General features: G+C 42.6%; 2 protein-coding genes across 15 annotated transcripts in view; one reads left to right on the forward strand and one right to left on the reverse strand.

Moving 5' to 3' along the window:
* Positions 1-8,121, reverse strand: part of ANKRD13A (ankyrin repeat domain 13A) — a 39,652-nt gene extending 31,531 nt beyond the window's left edge. For all 3 annotated transcript variants that reach the window (XM_089894568.1, XM_022550746.3, XM_089894569.1), the window contains exon 1: positions 7,744-8,121. In XM_089894568.1, the coding sequence (XP_089750694.1) occupies positions 7,744-7,839 (96 nt within the window). In that variant the 5' untranslated portion in view covers positions 7,840-8,121. The remainder of the gene's footprint in view (positions 1-7,743) is intronic.
* A 3,772-nt stretch (positions 8,122-11,893) lies between these two features.
* The window catches only part of GIT2 (GIT ArfGAP 2), a 49,100-nt gene continuing 36,306 nt past the window's right edge, over positions 11,894-24,687 (forward strand). For 5 of the 12 annotated variants that reach the window (XR_016387512.1, XM_022550961.3, XM_022550965.3 and 2 more), the window contains exons 1-7: positions 11,895-12,082; positions 16,233-16,366; positions 17,797-17,909; positions 18,541-18,646; positions 20,143-20,229; positions 20,347-20,477; positions 22,482-22,576. Coding sequence is in view for 11 of the 12 variants with exons in the window: in XM_022550961.3 (XP_022406669.1) it covers positions 12,031-12,082; positions 16,233-16,366; positions 17,797-17,909; positions 18,541-18,646; positions 20,143-20,229; positions 20,347-20,477; positions 22,482-22,576 (718 nt within the window). In the remaining variant the exon portion in view is untranslated. Of the gene's footprint in view, positions 12,083-16,232; positions 16,367-17,796; positions 17,910-18,540; positions 18,647-20,142; positions 20,230-20,346; positions 20,478-22,481; positions 22,577-24,687 lie in introns of all 12 variants that reach the window. The other 7 variants (XM_022550964.3, XM_089894563.1, XM_022550963.3 and 4 more) reach the window with 3 other exon arrangements.

Below are 24,687 nucleotides of genomic sequence, written 5' to 3' on the forward strand. Positions count from 1 at the left end.
GCCCTCATGAATGGAATTAGTGCCTTTATAAAAGAGGCTCCAGAGAGCTTGCTAGCCACCTTCTACCATGTTAGGACACAGTGAGAATGCACCTGCTATGAACCAGGAGGAGAGCCCTCAGCAGCCACCACACCAAACCTGCTGGCACCATGATCTTGGACTTCAAGGCTCCAGAACTATAAGAAATAAATTTCTATTGTTTATAAACTATCCACTCTATGATATTTGTTACCGCAGCTCAAATGGACTAAGACAATGCAGAAAAAGCATTTCACAAAATCCCACACCCCTTCATGATAAAAAAACACTCAACAAACTAGGAATGGAAGGGAACTTCCTCAAACAGCATCCGCCTGTGAAAACCCCACAGCTAATATCATATTTAATGGTGAAAGACTGGATGCTTTCCTCCTAAGATAGGAACAAGACAAGAATGTTCTCTTTCATCACTTCTATTCAGCATTGTACTAGAGGTTCTAACCAAGGCAATAAGGCAAGAAAAATAAATAAAAGGCATCCAGATTGGAAAGGAAGACATAAAACTATCTCTACTCACAGACAACATGATCTCATGTATAGAAAATCCTAAGAAATCTACTTAAAAACTATTAGAACTAATGATTTCTGCAAGGCTGCAGGATACGAGAGCAATACAGAAAAATCAATTGTATATCTATACACTCGTAGCAACTCAAAAATTAAACTTTAAAAATTCCTTTTACAGGGCTTCCCTGGTGGTGCAGTGGTTAAGAATCCGCCTGCCAATGCAGGAGACACGGGTTCGAGCCCTCATCCGGGAAGATCCCACATGCTGCAGAGCAACTAACCCTGTGGGCCACAACTACTGAGCCTGCGCGCTTAGAGCCCATGCTCTGCAACAAGAGAAGCCACTGCAATGAGAAGCCCGCACACTGCAACAAAGAGTAGCCCCCGCTCGCTGCAACTAGAGAAAGCCTGCACGCAGCAACGAAGACCAATTGCAGCCAAAAATGAATGAATGAATGAATTACTTTTTTAAAAATTCCTTTTACAACAGCATTGAAAAGAATAAAACATTTGGGAATAAGCAACAAAAGAAGTATAAACCTTATACTCCGAAAACCATAAAGCATTGTTGAAAGAAATTAAGATCTAAATAAATGGAAAAGCATCCCATGTTCATGGTTCAGAAGACTTAATATTTTAACATGTCAAAACTCCCTAAACTGAGCTACAGAGTCAATGCAATCTCTATCAAAATTCCAGCTGACTTTCTGCAGAAACGAACAAGCTTATACTAACATTCATAGGAAATGCAAGGAACCCAGAATAGCCAAAACCATCTTGAAACAAAGAGTAAAATTTGAGGATTCACACTTCCCAATTTCAAAACTTACTACACAAAGCTACAGCAATCAAGACAGTGTGGTACTGGCCAAAGGACAGACATATAAATCAATGGAATACAATCTAGAGTCCAGAAATAAACTTATACATTTATGGTCAATTGATTTTCAACAAGGGCACCAAAATAACTCAATGGGGAAAGAATAATCTTTTCAACAAATGGTACTTGAACAACTAGATATCCACATGCAAAAGAATGAAGTACTGTATATACCATATGCAAAAATTAGCTCAAAGTTGATCAAAAACCTAAATGTAAGAGCTAAAACACTAAAACTATTAGGAGAAAACATAGGATTATATCTTTGTGAACTTGCGTTAACCAAAACCTTCTCAGATACAACACCAAATGCATAAGAGACAAAAGAAAATGCAGATAAACTACACTCCATCTAAACTGAAAACTGCTGTACTTCAAATGACATAAAGAAAGTAAAAAGACAACCTAAAGAATAGAAGAAAATATTTGCAAGTCATATGCTTAATAAGGGGCTAGTATCCAGAAAATATGAAGAACTCTAACTACTCAAGAATAAAAAGACAAATACTCCAGTTTTAAAATGGGCAAAGGATTTAAATAGACATTTCTTCAAAGAAGATATGCCAATGCCCAATAAGCACATGAAAGATGCTCAACATAACTAATCATTAGGGTAATGCAACGCAAGACCACAAAGTGATAATACCTCACCCCCACTAGGATGGCTACAATCAAAAAGACAGACAATAACAAGTGTTGACAAGGATGTGGAGAAACTAGAACCCTCATACACTGCTGGTGGGAATGTAAAATGGTGCAGTCAATTTGAAAAGGAGTTGGCAGTTCTTCCAAAAGTTAAACATAGAATTACTATAAGACCCAGCAATTCCACTTGCAGGTGTTTACCCAAAAAAAATAAAAACATACAACCACACAAAAACTTGCACACAGATATGCATAGCAGCATTATTCATAATGGCCCAAAGGTGGGAAAAAACAAATGTCCATCAACTGGCAAATGAATAAACAAAATGTACTCTATACATACAATGGAATATTATTCAGCCATTAAAAGGAATGAAGTACTAATACCTCCACAACATGGATGAACCTTGAAAACATCATGATAGGTTAAAGAAGCCAAACACAAAAGGCCACATATTGTATGACTGCATTTACATGAAATGTCCAGAATAAGCAAATCTGTACAGATAGCAAGCAGCTTAATGGTTGTCTGGGGCTGAAGGTGTTGGGGGAAAATAGGAAATGACAGCTAATGGGCGTGGGGTTTCTTTTTGGGGTGATGAAAATTTCTGGAATGTGATAGTGGTGACAGTCACACAACTCTGAATATACTAAAAAACAGTGAATAATATACTTTAATGGGTGAATTGCGTAAGTGAATTATATCTCAATAAAGATGTTTGAAAACCAACATATGTATGTGTTTTATGTAAGACATAAAACTAATCTACCCTCTATCTATATGCTGTTTGACGAGTTGCTTAATTTCTCTTGAGCTTCAGTTTGCTCCCTTGTAAAACAGGATTAAAAAAAAAACAATAAAACCCCACCTACCTTACAAAGTTCTTACAAGGGCAAAGGCACAAGCCTAACCCACACAGAAAGCACTTCGAAGAGCCAGCACTTATTATCATACACCTACATTACATAGTTTCTTATAAGCCGTCACTTTCTCCCTAAAAGGGATTTGTTCAAATTTCCTTACAGTTAATAGTGGAGCTTAGGGTCTTCAACTAATAATGTTAGTTTAGCGAGCAAGAGCTTTCAGAATTTAACTGGAATTCACTGTCGAAGCTGACCATGTAAGTTTTTCCTTTAAGTTTCTTCAGTCATGAGCCGTACCAAATTAAAAATCCCCACCCTTTTAACTATCATCGTGCCCCAAAAGAAGAAAAGGAATGAGATTTCTACACGTCTCCTTACGTGATAATGTAAGCCCACCGACTTTTCTTGTCCAAGCCCTCTTTGCCAGCCCGCTGTCCTCCAGCCGCAGTCAAGGCGCAGCTGAGTGCGGGCTGCAGAGCCAGACAACCGGGCCCACTTCCGGACCCCTCACTAGCCTCGGGTGGATTACTCAACCCCTCTGAGCCTTGGTCCCTAGCGCACAGCCAGAGCTTCCGAAACTCTCACAGGGGCCTCCTGGGGAGGCCTCAGGTAAGAGGCTGCTAAGCAGCCCTCCATTCGCTTGAGAGAGTCAACCACCCTCATTCCTGTGCACTCTCAGACCACCTTGGTCCTCTGCAGCTATGGCCTGAGCTGGTTCTCCCACTCCTAGTCGGGGGTCGGGGTCAGGAAGCCATACAAGCCTGGTTCCTAAGGTGAGCCTGAGCCTCTGAGGGCTGAGGAGGAGCAGCTGAGAGGAGGCTCCAGGCTCTTCCCCTTGGATGCAAGGCTCTGGCTCACAGTGGGCCTCTAGCCAACAGGCACTGGCTTGAACGTGTGCCCAGTGGCCTCACCCCGCCTAGCCCCTGGCTGGGATGAGAACCCCAGGGTGGTTCCCTGGTCAGGCTCCGGGCACTGCTGCTGCTAGAACATCCTCTTCCTCTTGCCCAGATTTTGAGCTTTCACTGCTGGCTCCCTAACAGGGGGCGGGCCCTGGGGTCAGGCATCATCTGCCACCCTCCTCTCCACTCGATCCCAGGGCTTTCTCTCCCCTGCTAAGGTGCACTGACTGACCTTTGCATTTGTCCCCGTAAGGTTTCCTTCATTCTTCCAGCATCAGCAGGAAGGCCAAAAGATGTTTAACAGACCTCTTTGGCTAAGTGACAAATGACATAACCATAACACAAATCATTTCAACTGTACCAATCAACTTCAAGGCCCCGCTGAATATTAAAGGCAGTAGAGCTGATGGGTTAAGAGGCACTTAATAAAGTGCCTCTGCTGAGTAAACGTTGAAAGCGTGAAACAATCTCATCACTGGCAAAGTTACACAAGCAGTGAACTCCAGCTATTAGCAAGACGGTGGCACTGGGGCTGACTCACTCACACTCAGAAACACGTGCTTATCCTCTTCATCTGGATAAACTCGATTCTTTCTGTGCCACTGTTCCTAGAACAAAATAAAATTCTTATAGCTACCAGTGTGCCTGCTTCACGTCTCACTCGTGGGATGGAAGGAATGAAGGAACAGACAGCAGAAAATTACTGGCAAACAAAGCCTCAAGTGAAACAGCTGGTTTTATTGCTGCGGTGATAAGAATTTTTTTGTTTTTAATTATGCAACCAATACGTGTTCTTTGTAGAAAAATTGGAACATACGTAAAAGAAGCTACATTCCCAGGATGATTATAATACTAGCAGCAGCAAGTATGGTAAATGTACTGCTCCCATTTACTAAGTGCCTTTGCTTTCTGATCTGTTCTCTGCTTCATTCTCCAGAATCCTGAAATGGAGGCACTTTCACTGAAAGACGTAAAGCGGAAGGGTTAAGAGTACAGGATTAAAGCAGACTGTGACTTTCTGGGTGGACATCCTGGTTCGACTACTGGGTAAGCAGGTGACTGAACCTCTCCACCTCCGTTTCCTCATCTGTGAAATGGGAATCACAATAGCACTCACCCCAGGGGACTGATGTGAGAATTAAATCTAAAACTTCACATAAAACATTTCAGCACGGTGCCTGGCAAAACAGCAAAATACCGCGTTTTGACAGGTGATGAACCGATTCGGCAAGGGTAAATTAAGCACCCAAGCTCACAATCTAACCTGCGATAGCACTGGCCATTAACCTAACTGCCTCCAAGGCACAGGTGTAGGCAACTGTTTCGTAATTAACAGAGGATCTCGATAAATATGAAAGCAGCAAAATATTCCCTGCCTTGTACTTTAAAGACATCAATTATCAACTTCTTGACCCTGAAGCAGTTACATAATTTGCAGGACCCAGAGAAAAATCAAAATGCAAGGCCCCTTAATCAAAAAAAAAATTTAGAACTTCAAGACGATAACTGCAGAGCATTAAACCAAGCACGAGGGACTTCCCTGCCTGGTGGTCCAGTGGTTAAGACTCCACGCTTCCACTGCAGGGGGCACAGGTTCGATCCCTGGTCGGAGAACTAAGATCCCGCATGCCGCACAGCACAGCCAAAAAAAAAAAAAAAACCACCAAGCACCAGCCACTTCTGAGCACAAGGCCCTGTGCAACTGCCAGGTCGCACACCCTTGAAGCCAGCCCCATGTCCACCCCTTCAACGGCCAAGTTTCAGGATCGAAACTGGATTGCGTGCTCATGACAATCAAGCTTCCACGGTCAAGATGTTCTTTCTGAATACACTTCAACTATCCCTTCCCCAGAGAAAACAGGATACTGTGGAATGATCTACAGTGATAACCAATAACAAAGCCAAAACCAAATAATTAGCAAAGATGAATATTCTCTCCTGACCTCCTTGCCAGTCAAAGGCATTAAGGATCAATTTACTCCGGGACAACCTGCTGCAAACTTATAATTCTCTAATCGCGAATGTCCTTAACGTTTTTCAAGGTAAGAGGCACAGCGAACTTTCGATGAACATGTCTATCACAGCTTGCAGGAAAAAGAAATAATTCAACCATGCCACATTGTAGATTATAAACCAAGACTTGGTCTTATCGAACAAGTTTTTCTATAAAGAAAGACTGCGCTTCATTTAAACTCTTTTCCTCACTCCAATGAACAGAAAGCCTGCTGCTTTCAGAAATCAGTATTGAACGTGTGTGTGGTTTAAGGACAATGATGAACCTCTCTATCAAATAGGATTTTAGTTTTGTGACTTTCCTTGTACTTTATCTCAATATTTCGTAAGAAGCTGGGGGGCCCCGATACCAAGGAAGTGCAGAAGCAAAACGTAGCAGAACTAAAACAAGACTGTCTGGTCATTTTTAAAGTGTCCAAGGTGAGACTGAAATCTGAGAGCAAAATCATGGAGGATTCTCTCTGAGCCACGTTTAGTAAAAAAAAAGGGAATTAAATCTTCAGGTATACCGCAATGCCTAATGGTGAATCATTTACTCTGGGGGCATGATCTAATTAACAGCAATGACTCTTACAACGAAAGTTTATTCTGTCGGGATAGAGAATTTAAATTAAAAAAGAGCAACTTTTGACTTCCAGTGGGTGCTCAACAGACTTAAAAGGGAGATGTCAAGGTACAAGAACACACTTAGCAGTAACCGTTCATCACATGGGGGGATGCTGACCTTGCTCAATTATTGCCTACCATAAGAAAAGCAATGCCCCTTTTCCTCTAAAATTTCTTGACAATTACAGCATCAAATTGGAGCCATTCAAACACCAGAACTTTAGCACACTGTATAAAATGAAGTCAACCAGAACAATTATACCAAATAATTACAAATCCTCATCCTAACTGCTAAGTCTGTTAGTTTGTAACTTGAGGATACCAATACCTCCCAGAATTGCTGGGATGCCTTTAAGGCAGGGTTTCTCAAGCAAAATGCTACTGACATTTTGGGACAGATAAATCTTAGTTGGGGAGGGGGGTGTCTTACGCATTTGTGCATTATAGGATATTGAGCAGCTTCCCTGGCCTCTACCCATTAGATTCCAGTAACACCCACTCCCCACTTGTAACAACCAAAAAAGTCCCCATTAATTACTTGATGTGTGGGATAAGGGATGAAATCACTTCCAACTGAGAACCACTGCTTTATACAGATGGGAATAAATAAAAGGTAAGGAATCAAAGCACTTTAAAACAGGAAGTGATTTTAAGGATGCCGTGCACCAGTGATTCTCAAACTTGACCTATTGATAATAGTCAAGTACAAGATTTGCCCACAGGGGTATCAACACCCTCATTCTACAAATACGTGGACGTGGGCCAGAAAAGGAAAATGCCTTGCCCAAGGTCACAGGGCAAGTTAGAACCTGGACTCCAAACCCAACCAAGCCCTTCCTTACAAAACGTATGGGTGGGGTGAGAGGTGTGTGTTGCTCATACATTTTGAGGAGAGGCAGGCCTAATTGGTTAAGACGGTGCGCTCTGGAGCCAGCTGGCCAGAGTTAAAAATCCTGATTTGGTATTTATTAGGTGAGGGACCTTGTGTAAGGCACATAACCTCTGAGAGCCTCAGTTTCCTTCTCTGTCAAATTTAACGATAGTACCTACCTCCTAGGGTTGTTGGAAAGGCTGAGAGAGATAATATATATAAAACCTCGACACAGGGCCTGGAACACATTAAACACTCAATACATGTTGTTATTATTATTATTATTGTCCCACGACTGCAGAGTGGAAGGGGTCTGTAGGGCCCCGAGGGCAGAGGGCTGGAGATGGGCTCAGGGAGGCGATGCGACGCCCGACTCCCCCCTCCTCTCGCCGGGGGCGGACCCCCGCCTCGCCCCTCACCTGGCCCTGCAGCTCCTTCTCCAGCTGCCGGTAGTCGTTGTTCCAGACCAGGACGTGTAAAGGGAAGTGGCCGCTAGCGTCGCAGGCAGAGGACATGGCGAGGAGGCCGCAGCCGGGCCCTCACCGCCCGCTTGCCAAGTCTCAGCACCGGCAGGGTCTCCGGCGCCCGCCCGCCCGGCGGCCGGCGAGCGAGAGAACCAGGGGAGCGAGCGAGGGGCGCGGTACGAGGCAAGGGGGACTAACTAGCCAGGTGAGGGGCACGCGCGGGAGGTCGGCGGTCGCGGGCCGGGTCGGGGACGGGGTCGGCCGCGCCCACCCCGCGCCCCGCCGCGCTCCCGCCTGCGCTGACAGCTCCCGAACCGACTTCTGCGGGCAGAACTGCCCCAAACAGGGAAGTGCGGGGAGCGAACCACCGCGCGCCGTGGCGGGGGGGGAGGAGAGGACAACCACCTGGTCCGGGGTCCGCTTAACCCCACCCACCTGAAGTCCACATCTGGAAACACAGAAATGCCCAAAACAGAGCTAAAACTCTCTTCTTTAGCCCAGAATCTCTACATGGAAAACTCGGTCTACCCTTCATCACCCCCTTTCCCCCTGCTCCAGCTTTCTCATATGGTTCGGTCCACAACTGGGCCTCTTCCACCGGCTCTGTGGTCACGGGGTGACAACAGGCGCCTGGACCAAACCATTCTAGTTACTGACTCCCTAGCCTTTTTGGACCTGGGCATATGCTTCCACGATTGGTCAGGAGCCATTTTGGAAGTGGGCAGCACCAAACAATTTTCAAGGGGGAATTATAAACTCTAGAGAAGTGGCATTAAATAGTTGCACAATAAGAGGATGGTTCTATCTCAGGATTTCTCAACTTCGGCACATTTTGAACCACGTAATTTTTTTTTTTTTTTTGCTATTCTGGTAGCTCTGATTCTTTTTAATTTATTTATTTTTTACTTTTATTTATTTTGATTTTTTATACAATTTTAAAAAGTTGCTTTCCGGGGCTTCCCTGGTGGCACAGTGGTTAAGAATCCACCTGCCAATGCAGAGGACACGGGTTCAATCCCTGGTCTGGGAAGATCCCACATGCCGTGGAGCAACTAAGCCTGTGTGCCACAACTACTGAGCCTGTGCTCTAGAGCCCGCGAGCCACAACTACTGAAGCCCGCACGCCTAGAGCCCGTGCTCCACAATGAGAAGCCACTGCAATGAGAAGCCTGCGCACTGCAAGGAAGAGTAGCCTCCACTCGCCACAACTAGAGAAAGCCTGCACGCAGCAGCGAAGACCCAACACAGCCAAAAATAAATAAATAAATATATTTTTAAAGTTGCTTTCCATTTACAGTTTTTACTAAATATTGGCTATATTCCCAGTGTTGTACAATACATCCTTGAGTCTATCTTACACCCAATAGTTTGTGCCTCTTCCCCTACCCTTATATTACCCCTCTCCCCAGTGGTAACCACTAGTTTGCTCTCTATATCTGTGAATCTGCTTCTTTTTTGTTATATTTACAACTTTGTTGTATTTTTTAGATTCCACGTATAAGTGATATCATACAGTATTTATCTTTCTCTGTCTGATTTATTTCACTTAGCATAATGACCTCCAAGTCCATCCATGTTGCTGCAAATGGCAAAATTTCATTCTTTTTTTTAATGCCTGAGTGGTATTCCATTGTTGAATACTACATAAAGGGAACATACCTCAACATAATAAAGGCCATATATGACAAACCTACAGCTAACATCATACTCAATGGTGAAAAGATGAAAGCATTTCCTCTGAAATCAGGAACAAGATAAGGATGCCCACTCTCACCACTTTTATACAACATAGTTTTGGAAGTCCTAGCCACAGCAATCAGAGAAGAAAAAGAAATAAAAGGAACCCAAATTGGAAAGGAAGATGTGAACCACATAATTCTTTACATGGGACTTGTCCTGTGCTTTGTAGGATGTTGAGCAGCATCCCTGGCCATTCTATCCACTGGATGCCAGTAACACTACCCCCAAAATGTCTCCAGACATTGCCAAATGTCCCCCGGAGGACAAAAATCCATCCCCCACCCCCCACTGAGAAGCACTGTTCTACCTGAACCCCAAACTGGGTTATGATTCAAAGTCACCTAAGGTGGTGGTTTATTCCACATATGAATGTCATCTATTTTTGAAGCTAGCCATTTGAATTTGGGGTTATGGCCAAAAGGACTAATAGATAATACTTAGACTTGACCACAGTCAGCCACTATTAAGTTCATTCTTTGGGTTTCAATCTAAGACACTATAACTCCTTGACTCAATGAAGAACCAAGTCAACTTACAGCTACTCACCAGCCTGAGCTTTCTGCACAGCTGTCTACAACTAGACCACATAACTGGGCAAAGTTGTTTAATGCATCTTGAAAGCATACCCTCTGCCTTCCCTGCTTGTGCACATCCAGCTTTTCAGATGCCTGCAACAACAGCTGTTCAAGAATCCTGGCCTAATCCATTCTCCACATGTGTTGAGTCCAGAAGATTTGTTAGTCTGCAAACCAAAACAGGATGCAGGAGCATCAGGATGGAACCCAGAGGCTCTAACTGTGGAATGTGTGGGAATTATGTGGTTATGCCCATACCACACATTTATAAAAATGGAGAGATGAACCAAAGACCAGTGCTTCTGAGACCTCTTCCAGGACTTCTCTCCTTTCAGAAGGCTTGTGCAATTTAATTTTCTTTCTCTTCATCATCCTATGTTTATTGAACATTTCTCTTAATTCATTAGTCGGAAAACTCCACGATAACTGCTCACCAGAGTACCTAAAGTTAAAACAGTACCTGGCCCACAATAGGCATGGAATATTTGCTGAAGGGAGATCATGGTTGTGTTTACATATAATGCATACAATATTCATTAGCATTAGGGTCACATCTCTGCTCTTCTTCCACTGCTTAAACTCATCTCATTGTGTTTATCTCACACCATCCTGTGAGTTAGATTATCTATTCTTATCCTCAAGACAAAAAAAAAAAGTTGTGATTAGAAAATAATTGTAATATCAAATTCCAGGGCTTCCCTGGTGGCGCATTGGTTAAGAGTCCGCCTGCCAATGCAGGGGACACGGGTTCGAGCCCTGGTCTGGGAAGATCCCACATGCCGCGGAGCAACTAAGCCCATGCACCAACACTGCTTAGCCTGTGCTCTGGAGCCCGCGAGCCACAACTACTGAGCCTGCAAACCACAACTACTGAAGCCCGCATGCCTAGAGTCCATGCTCCACAATAAGAGAAGCCACCGTAATGAGAAGCCTGTGCACCGCAAGGAAGAGTAGCCCCCGCTCACCGCAACTGGACAAAGCCCGTGCGCAGCAACAAAGACCCAACTCAGCCAAAAAAAAATTTTTTTTTCCAATAATAATAGGAGCTACTATTATTGAGGGCTTACTATGGGGCAGGCACACCACACACTTCTGTAAATTATCCCATTTGTCCTTAGCCAGACAGTAAATATTTAGCTTTGCACGTCATATATGTTTTGTTGAATATTCTTCATCCTATCCCTTCTCTCCTTTTTCTTCTTTACAACCCTTTAAAAATGTAAAAATCATTTTTAAGTAACAGGCTATACAAAAGCAAATCATGGCCTACGGGTAGATACACATTATCTCCATTTTGCAGATGAGATTAAAACTGCAGCGTAAGGAAACATCTAACATATTCCTATTTTACTTATTGTAGATCTAGTGCAGCTGAAAGTAAGCTCCATAAAGACAGGAAATTTCGTCTTCTTGGCTCACTGCTCCTTCTCCAGTGCCTGGAGCAGTGTGTGGAACATAGTAGATGCTCAATAAATATTTGCTGAATAAAGGAATGCATAAATAAGTGAACTTGGCCAAAGTTATGGTAGATGACTTGACTACTGATTGCCTCAGGAAGGTTGTGGCTGCATACCTCTAGTCACTAGATTTTGCTGCTTCCCCTGATATTAATCAGCGCTGGGAAGAAGCGAATCTCTTCCAGAGAGGGAGACACCAAATCAAGGAAATTTGGAAGTAGGACAGAAGACACCTGCCCTCACTCAAGATGGCGACAAGGCAGCGTGCCCTTTCCGGTCACATGACCTGCCCGTCGCCGAAGGGCGCCTCCCCGCGCGTGCGTGCTGCGCCGCGGCTGTGAGGCGCTGAGGGGAGAGGCGCCGCAGCCAGCACCACCGTGGGGACCCGTTAGAGCGGAAGCGCCGCCGCCGCCGCCGCCGCCTTCGCTGTCCCCGGCCACTAGGTTCCCGGTAGGTGGGAGGCGGGAGCCATGTCGAAGCGGCTCCGGAGCAGCGAGGTGTGCGCTGACTGCAGCGGGCCGGGTGAGTCGCACCAGCCGGGCCCGCTCCCTTCAGCTCTCCTGGCCGGGACTCCTGTCCCGGGGCCGCCCCCTCGGGCCGGGCGGGTCCCGGCTGTCGAGCTCTGCACCCTATGTCTGGGGTCGGGACGAGGAGGAATCTCGGCGGCCTTGGGGCGGGACCGTCCCGGGCCTGTCTGAGCCGGAGCGGGCAGGGGGTCGCCGCCCTCCCGTCCCTTCCTTCCCTCTCGTCCCCTCTGTCCCAGGCCGGGCGGTGAAACGGCGGGGTCGGGCCCGCTTTCCCAACAGGAAGGGGCTTGGGCAATCTACAGGAAGGCCAGTTACAGAAGTGAAATCCGAGCGTCCTCCCGGCTGCGGCCCCCAGAGGCTGCAGGTGTCAGCCCCCTCCCCACAGCTACCCAGACTCCCGCCCCAGGAGGGGGCCCTGGGGCCCTGCCCGGAGTGGGTGACATTCGCCGCTTCCCTCCACTGAGACTCGCCAGAGGACCCCCATGGATGAGTTCCCCGCTCCTGACATCCCTACTCCCACTCCACCGCGGAGAATCTCCAGGATGTCGGGGTCTTGCAAATGCGACCAGCACTTAGGAGGCAATGCCGGTTTCAAGTTGTGAGATCTGAACAAGCTGAGTTCAAACTAGATTTTGCCTCTGGGTGACCTTGGGCTAGTGACTTCATTTGGCCGAGTCTTGATTTCCTCATTTTTCCGATGAGGATAATTGGGAGTACAGTGCTCAGGGGTAGGGAAGATTCAATGAATATTCTTAGAATCATCTCATTTAAGGCGGTTTTTTTCCTTTTTTTCTTTTTTGTACTGTGTACAGAACCTTTACAGTCCCTTAAAGCTATAGTTGAATTTCTAAATCATACATTAATTACACCTTACAAAACAACCACACACCAAATCACGGGCAAGTATACCCATTTGTGCATTCAGGCAGTATAGGCATATGGGAGCATTGAAAGGCCAAAACCATTCCTCCCATGCATAGTTTTCAGATTTAGAGTTCAGATCCATCTTAGCGGTTGGAACTGGGTTGACAGGTCTCTATGCTGTTTTCAGTGTTTGGATTTATCTGCTTTGAATTTGAAGTTGTAAGATGGCTTCTTTGGCACAATAGCATCCAATAAACGATCTTAACGAAATGAGCACCAGTGTTTTTGCAACTTTTCGGAACTTCATCTTGTCATATGGAAGTGGAGACTGATTTTAAATAGTATTGTGATAACTCAAACCTTATGTGGTTATTTCACGGCCTGTATACTGTAAGTGGGGTTACCAGTTTCCTTTGAAGATAGGGAGATGGGTGGAGGAGTTTAAAAAGAAGTGTTTCAGAAACCAAGTTAGTGTGTTATACGAGCTCCATTGTATTCTCTAAAAATGTTATTTGTTCCACTTCCTTATTTTCTTGCCTGTTTTCAGTTGAACTTTCTGTGATGTTTGATTCACATGAATTTAGATTCAAACTTCCTGTTGAAATGCATTTTCTTTGCTTCTCAGTGGATGGTATGGGGCAAAGGAAAACTGCATCTCCATTGCCACACTAAATACTCAACTAAATAATAAATACAGTCTTGCACTTCTCCGGCGTTTTGTGCATTTCAGAACATTTTCTCTTCCATTGTTATCTTTTTGGTTGTTGTCTCATGCCTCATCTACAGAGACTTGAGTCACTTCCTTCCTGTTTTGAATATAATTAGGCTACCTTGAAATGTTCTGATGAACTTGAGCAGCTGGGAATTTGTGCTGCCTTTTCTGCAAAGCCCTAGTAAAAGAGTTACCTTTAGGGTTGGGGATCCTTTTTTTTTTTTAATTAATTTATTTATTTTTGGCTGTATTGGGTCTTCGTTGCTGCATGCGGGCTTTCTCTAGTTGCAGTGAGCGGGGGCTACTCTTCATTGCAGTGCTCAGGCTTCTCATTGCAGTGGCTTCTCTTGTGCGAGCATGGGCCCTAGGGGCGCGGGCTTCAGTAGTTTCGGCACGTGGGCTCAGTAGTTGTGGTTCGTGGGCTCTAGAGCGCAGGCTCAGTAGTTGTGGCGCACAGGCTTAGTTGCTCCGTGGCATGTGGGATCTTCCCAGACCAGGGATCGAACCTGTGTCCCCTGCATTGACAGGTGGATTCTTAACCACTGTGCCACCAGGGAAGTGACCCTTTTGAGATTCTGATGAATGCTCAGACCTTCTTCCCAGAAAATGCACACATGCTTAACTCCTTCATACAGAATTTATGTTAAGATTTCTCAGAGGGGTTATAGACATTTCTGAAGCCCATTGGTTGTGTTCCTAGAACCCAGGTTAAGAAGCCCTGGAATAAAACGTTCAGATAAACTGGAAGGGGTTCACCCACTCTCAGTCGTACAAACTCGATTTGGATTTTACTGTGTTGTTAACATTCTGATGTTCTCTCCATGGGATTCTGATTCACGATGTTAAGGTGATTAATATAGAGCCTTGCTTAGTGTGTGTTAAATCCTTGTTGTCTTGTTCCTGTTAAATTTCCTCCAAGAAGATTGTGAATACCTCTGAATGATACGTGAAAAGCAAAGGTAATCTTCAAAACGAACAGTCTTTTTGTATGTGTGTCATTAGTTGTAGTACCATACTGCAAAAAGCAAAGTTGTTGTGTATCTTTGCAGGGATCCTTCATCTTGGTGTTTCCAAACTTTGTTTTTTAGAATGGCTTAGTAGTACTGACATAGTTGTACTTCATTGAATAATTTTGTTTCTGTTTTATTTCATGGCAAACATTTGACTAACTATGATCAAATCTTAGTATTCAATAAATAGTTTACCTTTTTTTTTTTTAAAGTGAATCTAGTTCATATCCTACTCTGAGTTCAACTACCTGAAAACTCCACTGAGATTTTTCACTGTAGTAAGACAGTGTTCGTGTGAAACATTCAATGTTTCATGTATTAGCAAACAAAAACTTTCTCTAGTGGCCATGAATTTCAGTGGGCTCTTGAAAATATTTGAATGGTACTTAAAATAATTTGGAAATATTACTATATGCAAGGAACTTCACTTACTCTTTATATCCTCACCACCCTAAGATGTGTTGTTCTTCCCATTTGATCCATGATGAGGACCCTCAGGGAAATAACTTGCCTGAGATCATTATGCAAGAAGTGGCAGAGTTGAGGTTCAAACCCTGGACTGCTTATCTCCAGAGCCAACCCTCTTAACCACTACACTCTTTGACTCCCAGTTTGTCTTTGATTGAAATCCCGTAACTTTTCATTATATGGTTGGAAGGGGTTTGAATAAACTGTTAGAAATGGTAAAGATGGTGTACATGCATTTTAGAGATTTTTGTGGGCATTGAAGAATTTTTAAATATACCCCTTAAGCCAGGCAGCTTGAGCGGCACCTATTGTCACCCCATTGTGAGTCTGATGAAATGTAGGTCTGTCTTTATTTTGAGTTTCTAAATATTCAGTTTACTTTCCCAGTGTGAGTTATTCTTACTGCTTACCAAGTGTGAATTATTCTTGTTTCAAAGGATGTCTAATGAAGCTCTGTGGGACTTCACAGGAAAAAAAAGTGTTGTGCACACACCAAAAGTATTACTCCCTTGTATTTTACATCTTTGCTTCTGTGAAGCCGCTGTTTTTACAGCTTCTGTCCTTTCAGATCAGTGGCGAGATCGGACTCAACAGTTTATTTAAAATACCTAATGGGTATGATAGCACATTTCCTAGCACACAGGAGGTCAGGTTTCCCAGTCTGTGTTCACAACCATAGCAGCTGAGCAGTTGTATAGTTGTGTCACTTGCAGCTTTCTGCTAAGCCCAGTGGCATGTAGATGTGTAGCAGTTGTAGGGTAGCTGTCTTTTCACCACTCACTTCACATAATGCTGTGTGGATTGTTCACTGACACAGTTATGTTATCTTGCTACTTGTGGAGATGGATTCGAAATGATTCAGGTGAATCCTCTCAGTTTGCTTCTCTTACGTTGATTGAAAGAGCACACATCTGAGATGGTAGATCTCATTAGGGTATCAGACAAACTCGTCAGCTTGATATGTTGCCTAGCATACTAAAACAACAGAAATGTCTTGTTTTTCTGAAAAACCAAACCGCAGTCATCTTTTGCCATCTGGCGGAATAGCAACCACCTGGTATCCTTGCCACTGATTTCATTCTCCTTTCCAGATCCTTCCTGGGCATCAGTAAATAGGGGAACTTTTATATGTGACGAGTGCTGCAGTGTCCATCGGAGTCTAGGGCGCCATATCTCTCAAGTAAGGCATCTTAAACACACACCATGGCCTCCAACATTGCTTCAGGTAAAGAATAAGAATTCTGCTCATGGTTTGTAATTTAAGTTTTTAGGGCTCACTGTTTTAGCACTAAAATTATACTTCTTAAATCTTATAAAAATGTTTGACTCATAATTGAGCAGAGGTGCTATGCTTATTGATGCTATATATAATTATTGAATTCATCATTTAAGATTTTTTTCCCTCCTAATGTAAATCTTGTCCCAAAATCTGAACTATAGGTAGACAGTCATTAGAATTTCCTGCTGATGTTTCATTGCTGACTTTCTAGAATGTCACCAGAAATTGTTTTTAAACCGTCTGTCTTTCCCACATACTGTGATGAATGTTTCTGAAAGTGACTGCCTTAGAAACTTTTCATGAAGTTGTCCGCTTTGATAGAAGCATGGACTGGGATTCCTCAGAAATTTCTGAAACATCTGATTTAAGTTCTCTTAAAGTTCTTGTAATCTGTTAGAGACAATTAAGTTCTGTTTTGATTGAATGCCTAACACCCTGCTAAGTGTTCAGGGGGCCCTTTGTTTTCTTTGGGGGTCCATTGTCATGTCAGCGGTACTTCTATTTCCGGGTACACATTCTTCGAGTTCTGTTGGAACTCAGACTTACGCATGTGTTTCGCCTTCATTTGTTTTGAGTACATATTTTACTAAATCTGTGCCAGCTGCACAACATGTCCTTAAAACTTGCCTATGTGTACCAAAGGATCAGAACAAGCATGAGTGTGGATCTTTGATGTGACAATATCTTCACGGACGTAAAAAACAGATGGGGCCATGTCAGGAGTCATGCTTTGAAATGAAATTGGGAGACATGGTTTATTAACAACTTTTGCTCAGAAGTTTCTAACAGCTCATTCTCATGTGAAAATGGATGTTTACTGCTGTCAGATTATACAGAGTACTCATTATATTATAGGATCTGAATAAAGTTCAGAGATGAGTAGTTTAAAATGCCAGATTTGACCCTAAAACAATTCCCAGAGTATGGCACGTGAACCACCAGTGGTACTCAAGGTAGATGTAGGTAATACTCAAATATTTATTTAAATGGTTGCCTGAAACTGTAACTAGCACATCAAATTATAATTGCTAGTGAAAGTTTTAGAAAGTAAGTGGATTTAAAGAAAAATATTAAGAACCTTGAAAACAGAATTTGGATGCTCAGGCTTGGGAAATACTGTCCTAAAGTGTCAAAGTACTCTTTCTTCATCATCTATGAGAAAATGTAATTAAACCCATTTAAGTACCTGCTGGTCAAACCTGAGTCCTGCGTACAGGTTCATCTTTCTCATTCTAAAACAGAAGATAATGACGTGTGTGATATCCCAGTCATGCTAGTGTTTGTAATAGGGCTTTGTTTTCCCAGTTCAGTCACTGATTCCCACTGGATGTTTGCAGAAAGAAATTTAAATATGATTTTATGCTGCTTGGTTTTAGATGGTTGAAACCTTGTATAATAATGGTGCTAATTCTATATGGGAGCATTCTTTGCTGGACCCTGCCTCTCTTATCAGTGGAAGACGCAAAGCTAATCCACAGGATAAAGTACAGTGAGTGAAATGCTTATAAATACTCTTATTTCTTCGTAACCCCTGGGGCCCACTGAAAGGAGTGCAGCTGTTTTTGACCAGCTCCTACAGGGGCAGCACGGGAGGTGGTCACCCAGTTTTGCATTGACCTGTTTGCTATTAGGAATGCAGAACAAAGCCAGGCATGGGACCATCTCTTTTGCATGGTTACCCAGCACAATTCAGTGGTTTCTCCGGTTTAAGACTAAGGCTTGGTGGCTTTTGATGTAATCACATTTGAGCTTTGGCACTCAAACAGTAGGCAGTCAGACCAGAAATCTTGGTTCTGGGCTCCAGTCTGCCTGATGCCTCACTTATAAGATGGGATGAAGAGCTGCTTCCTCGCAAGGTTGCTAGGTCAATTAAGAAAATTACACAGAGCAGAAAAATGCTATAAAAAGCAGGTATTCTGCAGTCCTGGCCATTATAATGACTAATGTATGTTTTCAGACTTCAGGCCTGACAACGCACTGCTGAAACTTACTTCAGTGTTGTTCATTCTGTTCTTGAGTGGGGGATGTGGGTCACTTCCTCTTCTTTTTACAGTCTGAAGAATGGGGAATGTCATAGCTGAACTGCAAGTGAACTGTTTTCTTTTTTGTTTTCGAACCAGTCCTAATAAAGCAGAATTCATCAGAGCAAAGTATCAGATGTTAGCATTTGTCCACCGCTTGCCCTGCCGGGATGACGATAGTGTGACTGCCAAAGATCTTAGTAAGGTGGGTCACACCTTTTAAAATCCCTAAAATTGCTGGATGAAGCAGCATATCGGCTGATTTGAAAAAAACTTAGAAAGAAAAGAAAAACAAAAACTCCTTTCTGTACACTAAATAATTAGTAACAGCTTTTTTTGCAGTTGGTTTCTTCTTTCATCTTACTTCAAATGGCAAGCATTCATGTTAGTGGAGGTATAAGGAGCAGAGGAACAAATAAGTATCCAGAAAACTATTTGTGTTTTTCAGATATGGTTCTAAAATTGTATTTCTGTAAGTTTTTGTTTAGCTTTGAAATAAGAGCCATCTCAGAGTTTGTTTCTAGGGGGGACTAGAAGGTTTGTGGGACTTCTGCAGGCTTCTAGGTTGCATGCTGAGTGGGATCTTCAGGAAGCAGGGTGTGACTCGAAGCTGTAGTACACGGGATGGTTTATTAAACTTGCAAAATGAGTAGATGGTTTTCTTTATGTGGGCCTTTACATGTTTTTGAGAGATGCCACGAAAATACATATCCTTATTTTCAAAGCACTGCTTTCGGCAAATGCTCACACAGATCGTAGGCACTCATAATTTTAAACTTTGCATGGAAATGTATATGATTGTTACTTCCATTTATTAATAAGACTTGGTATGTGTTTTTTACCGCAATTTTAAAAAATATAATTAAAAAATAAGACTTGGATACAGATGTTAGTGTAGATTTCTCCATTGCTATGATAAGAGTTATTGCATTTTGGACAATTCTAGGTTAGACTTGAAGGAAGGCAGCTCTTCTGAATGTATAAGGGCATTTCTGTAGTGGTACAGAATTTGGTATAGCACAGGCCTATTTCCCACCCTGAAAGACTTCATTAAATCATTGTATACAAGGCCAAGAATAGTGTTGAGGAGAGGGTGTGATATAAGGCAGAATCCTGTGACTTGCACGGTATAGGATATGAAGCTCTAAAGCCCTAGGTTCAATAATAACAACAAATAACAACATCAACAATAATAATAGCAGCTGTATTCTTTGAGCATTTCCTATGTACCAGGCTCCATGCTTTGTTATATCATTGAGTCCTTATAGTAACCCTGTGAATAGGTGGCATTATTATCACCATTTTAGAGATAAGGAAACTGAGGTTCAGATTGCTAAAGAACTTCCTCAAGTTCACACAGCTTGAGGGGTGTATGGTTTGAAATTCAGACTTCAGAGCCATGCTCAGCCACCTCTTCACACTCCCTCTCACTCAAGGTCTGGTTGTGCCACTTAGATCATGCATTTGGTCAGGTCAGCCTTCCCAGCCCTAGTTTCCTGTCAGGAAAATGGGCCTGACCCTGCCTTAGAGCCCGGGGATGGTTGTGACCAGCAAGGGAGAGACTGCTTCATCCACCTTACTGAGCTAAATAAAGATGATGTAGTACTACTATAATGTGTATTAAAATAGTCTGCCAGCTGCCCTGCTACGACATTCTTTACATTTTTAACAAATATTCTTTCTTGTGTGTGTATTTTTCAGCAACTCCATTCAAGCGTGAGAACAGGGAATCTTGAAACCTGTTTGAGGCTATTATCATTAGGAGCACAAGCCAACTTTTTTCACCCTGTAAGAAAGCATGAATTGATTCAGATATTAAATTGAAACTAAATGGGTTGCATTCGTGTAGCCTTTCGTTTATTTAATTTTGCTTCTTTTTGTATACTTTTTATTAATGATTCTTAGGAGAAAGGAAACACCCCACTCCATGTTGCCTCTAAAGCAGGGCAGATTTTACAGGCGGAATTATTGGCAGTATATGGAGCAGACCCAGGCACACAAGATGCGAGTGGGAAAACTCCTGTTGATTATGCAAGGTAACAGACTAGATTCTTGTCACCGCTCTCTGTTTGGGATTATTTCTGTTGTGTATGATTCATTGTTAAGTGGCTAAATTGTGTATGATTAGCATTTAACCCCTTCAGAGGTTTGCATGCTATTATTTTGCAGATGAAGGTATTTCAAACGCATATGATCTTAGAGCCAGCTAAAGTCAGGGAGGGTAGAACCATTAACCATTGTGCTTAGCTTCCAGTCTTTCATTTCTTTTTATCCTTTAAACGCAGTGGTATTTGAGCCATAGTTGGAGTACAGATCAAGTATGAAGAATTGCAGAACCCACTCCTCAGTTTTTTAATAGTTTTAGTCATTGCTTGAACTTAGAAACAAATCTATATGGATAGATATGTGGTTAAACAAGTATAGTAAAATGTTAATTGCAGGATTTAGGTAGTGGACATCTGGGTGCTTGCTATAAAATTCTTTACTTTTTGTTTCAAAATTTTGGCTGTGAAGTGCTGGAAAATAAATAAATACATCCATAGATTAGGCTTGAATATCATTTAAATGATAGAAGATGGATCATCTTTCCTTCTTTTTCCAAATTAACTTTTTCCAAATTAACTGCAAAGAATTATATTCTGCAGAGGATAAAATGACAAGTGACAACTTGAAAATGGCAAGTGAAATGAACTCTGCCCTCCTAGAATTTACTCTCTCAGGGAGGAGGAGGTTCATAAATGCATGTAAGAGTTAAATGAGGCAAGATAATGTAGAACTCATTACCAAAATTGATACATATATAGGATTTCTTCACTGTGGCCCAGATCATTAAGAAATGTCTTTAGTTGGTCTTTGAAGAGTAGATTGGATTTGGGTGTGTGAAGATGAACTAAGGTGTACCAGGTGAGAAGAAGGGCGTGGGTCAAGTTCAGGAAGGAGGGATGGACAGGGATGTTCGGCACAGCAGGAGACCTGATTGGATAGAGCAGAGTGTGTCTGGGAATAAGAGCTAAGGTACTGAGGAATACAGTATTTCATCAGGTCTAACACTCTACTGTTTATATGGGTCATCATTATTTCATATACCATTAAAAAGGAAAAGACTCAACCAATTAAATGATGATGTACTATCAACTGTAGGATACTTCCTGATTTCACAGATGTTAAAAAATGAGAAAAAAAGATGTGCATCACAGAAATCAAAGATGTATGGGTAGGTTGGAGAATATTTTTGTAGTACGTTGTATGTGGGAGGAGAAACTGGCAGAAACTAGACTTCATCTTTTAAGGGGAACAGAGCCCTCAGTAAATGATACTTATCACTTATCTTGGAATTTCCTCTTGTACCTTGCACATAATAGTCTCTCAGGGTAATGATTTATTTATATGCCTTGTTACTTAAAGGATTTCAAGCAGCTTAAATATTTGTTTCAAAGGCAAAATTAATATTTTCTGTGATGGAAATTAAAGACAAGGAGGTGTGAATTATGCATTAGGTTGGTCTGTCTCTCCCTGAATCAAAGACCTTGAAGTGGTTACTGAACTCTAATCCAGAAGTCAGGCTGGCTGCCTGAGAAGCATCTAGGGGAAGGACCTTTTTCAAAATATTAATGTCCACACTGCTCCTGTTTTTATTGATTCAGAATTTCCAAGGGTGGGTCCTGGACATCTGTATATTTTTTTAAGCATGCTAGTTAATTTTTGAGAACCTCTACCCTTGACCATTTATTAATTTTATTTTCTACCTCATTAGATGAAGTTATTCTTTGTCCCTCTCATAAGTCCTTGAATTCTTTATTAAGTACTCTGTCTTATAAATTAATAAAGGAAAGGCGATAGTTGAGATTGTGAAAACAGTTTTTATAAAGGTGGGAATCGAAGTAGACCTTGACAGTTTACCTCACACAAAAAGGTTGATTATTCTAAAAAGTCACGTTTGATAAATGACTCAGGTATCTCAGGGGACGTCTCTGTACTTTTCTATTCTAGCTCCAGTGGCCAGCGAGCAATATAAATGGTACTTTGTTTTCTCTTGGTAGGCAAGGAGGGCACCATGAGCTGGCAGAACGCCTCGTAGAAATACAGTATGAGCTGACTGACAGACTAGCCTTCTATCTGTGTGGCAGGAAACCAGGTGAGTTGAAAGGACAGCAGCCTCTCCACACATCCAGCCAGTCAGTCTCTGGAAAAACAAATTGGGACACTATCATTTATGATCTCTGCTTTAATGTATCCTTGAGAAAATTGCAAATAAGGATTTCTGTTTGCAATGATAGCTACAGCATTTTTTGTTATATGTGAAATATGTAACATCGGTCAAATCTTGAATTTTAGTTTTTAGAATTTTAGCTCTACAGTAGTGACTGTTTCAGGAATCAAAGAGCATAACTGAACCCAAACTGAACGTGCGCAACGGTTCTTGTGATTAATGGGAGTAGGAATGGAAGAGCAAAGGATTAACTTTTGTAGTTATTTGCAGAATTCTGCTCTCTAAGGAATGGGAAAAAGTAAAAAAGTGAACTTTACCATTAACCAGCTTTGCTCATGAGGTAGAACTGGGGTCAGCAAACTGTGGTCCATGGGCCAGATAAGCCTATCACCTGTTTTTTTTCAAATAAAGTTTTATTGCAAGATAACCATGCCCATTCATTTACATATTATCTACGGCTGCTTTCACACTACAGCAGCAGAGTTAAGTAGGTTGAGTAGTTGCAACAGAGACCATACGGCCACAAAGCCCAGAATATTTACAATCAGGCCCTTTGCAGAAAAAGTTTGCCAACCCTTGATATAGAATATCCACATACATGTATACAGTGGTTCTCCACCCTGGTTGTACAACAGAGTTAAGAGCCCTTGGTGTGGTTCCAGTTCCCAGTGAGATGGAATAAGCACACCCCCACCCCGTCTCTCCTGCTGAACACAATTATAAACTATGGACCAAATACATGGAGTAGCTATCTGAGGACTGTAGCAGGTAGATTAGGGAACTCAAAGTACCATCAAGCTGGTGGTGAGTGTCCCCTTTATTTTGCTTCTGATATGGCATCCAGGACAGCCTAAAACCTGGAACTGCATAGCAGGTGCAAAGAAGCCTTCTCTGTGTGGTCTGAGGAGCAGGAAATGGGATTCCTACAGGACAAAGAATAGGGGAATTCCCCTGGGTTTTTTTTCTCTTCCTTTTTTCCCCACCCTAGTCCCTAGGCAATCCTATGGCTTCAGTAGTGGCAACAGCAGTGGCAGCACAGGTGCCTAAATCTCTGACCAAGAGCCTGAGGGAATCCTGATTGCTTTTGTTTTTCTCTTTATTCTCTCACCACTTGGCCCCGGAGACAGAACCTCACCTGGTCAGGTACCTGCTAGAACAAAATATTAACATTCTCCATAGAGTTTAAGGAAGATTCAGAGTCTCCACGACGTAATATGCAAAATGTCAGGGATACCACCCATAATTACTCCACATGTGAAGAACCAGGAAAATCCCAAAGACTTGCACGGAAAAAGGTAGTTAACAGATGCCAACCCTAGATGACTCAGATGTTGGAATTATCAGATAAAGATTTAAAAACAGATAGTAACATCATGCTCTAAGAAGTAAGTGTGAACGTTCTTGAAACAAATCTAATATAGACAGTCTCCGCAGAGAAATAGAAGATATAGAAAAGAACAGAACAGAAATGTTAGAATTAAAAAATCCAATAACTAAAATTTTAAAACTCACTGGTTGGGCTTAATAGCAGATGGAGATGGCAAAGAAAAGAGTGCATTGAAAATAGATCACTAGAAATAATCCAGTTTGAGCAATAGAGAGAAAAAAGAGTAGGAGGAAAAGAAACCGAGCAGAGCCTTAGGGACCTATGGGACAAAATCAAAACATTTGTATCATCACACTCCCAGAAAGAGATCATAAAGAATGTGATGCAGGGGCTTCCCTGGTGGCGCAGTGGTTCAGAGTCCGCCTGCCGATGCAGGGGACACGGGTTCGTGCCCCGGTCCGGGAAGATCCCACGTGCCGCGGAGCGGCTGCACCTGTGAGCCATGGCCGCTGAGTCTGCGCGTCCGGAGCCTGTGCTCCGCAACGGGAGAGGCCCGTGTACCGCGAAAAAAAAAAAAAAAAATGTGATGCAGAAAAAAATACTTGAAGAAATATGGCTAAAAACTCTAAATTTGGCAAAAGACGTAAGCTTACAATTCAAGAGTCTCCGAGAACTCCAAACAGAATAAACTCAAAAGAAATCATCACTC

The sequence above is a fragment of the Delphinapterus leucas genome, chromosome 14 (genome assembly GCF_059928025.1).
Source record: "Delphinapterus leucas isolate spDelLeu-1000000601 "Yukka" chromosome 14, BTC_Dleu_Yukka2, whole genome shotgun sequence".
NCBI lineage: Eukaryota > Metazoa > Chordata > Mammalia > Artiodactyla > Monodontidae > Delphinapterus > Delphinapterus leucas.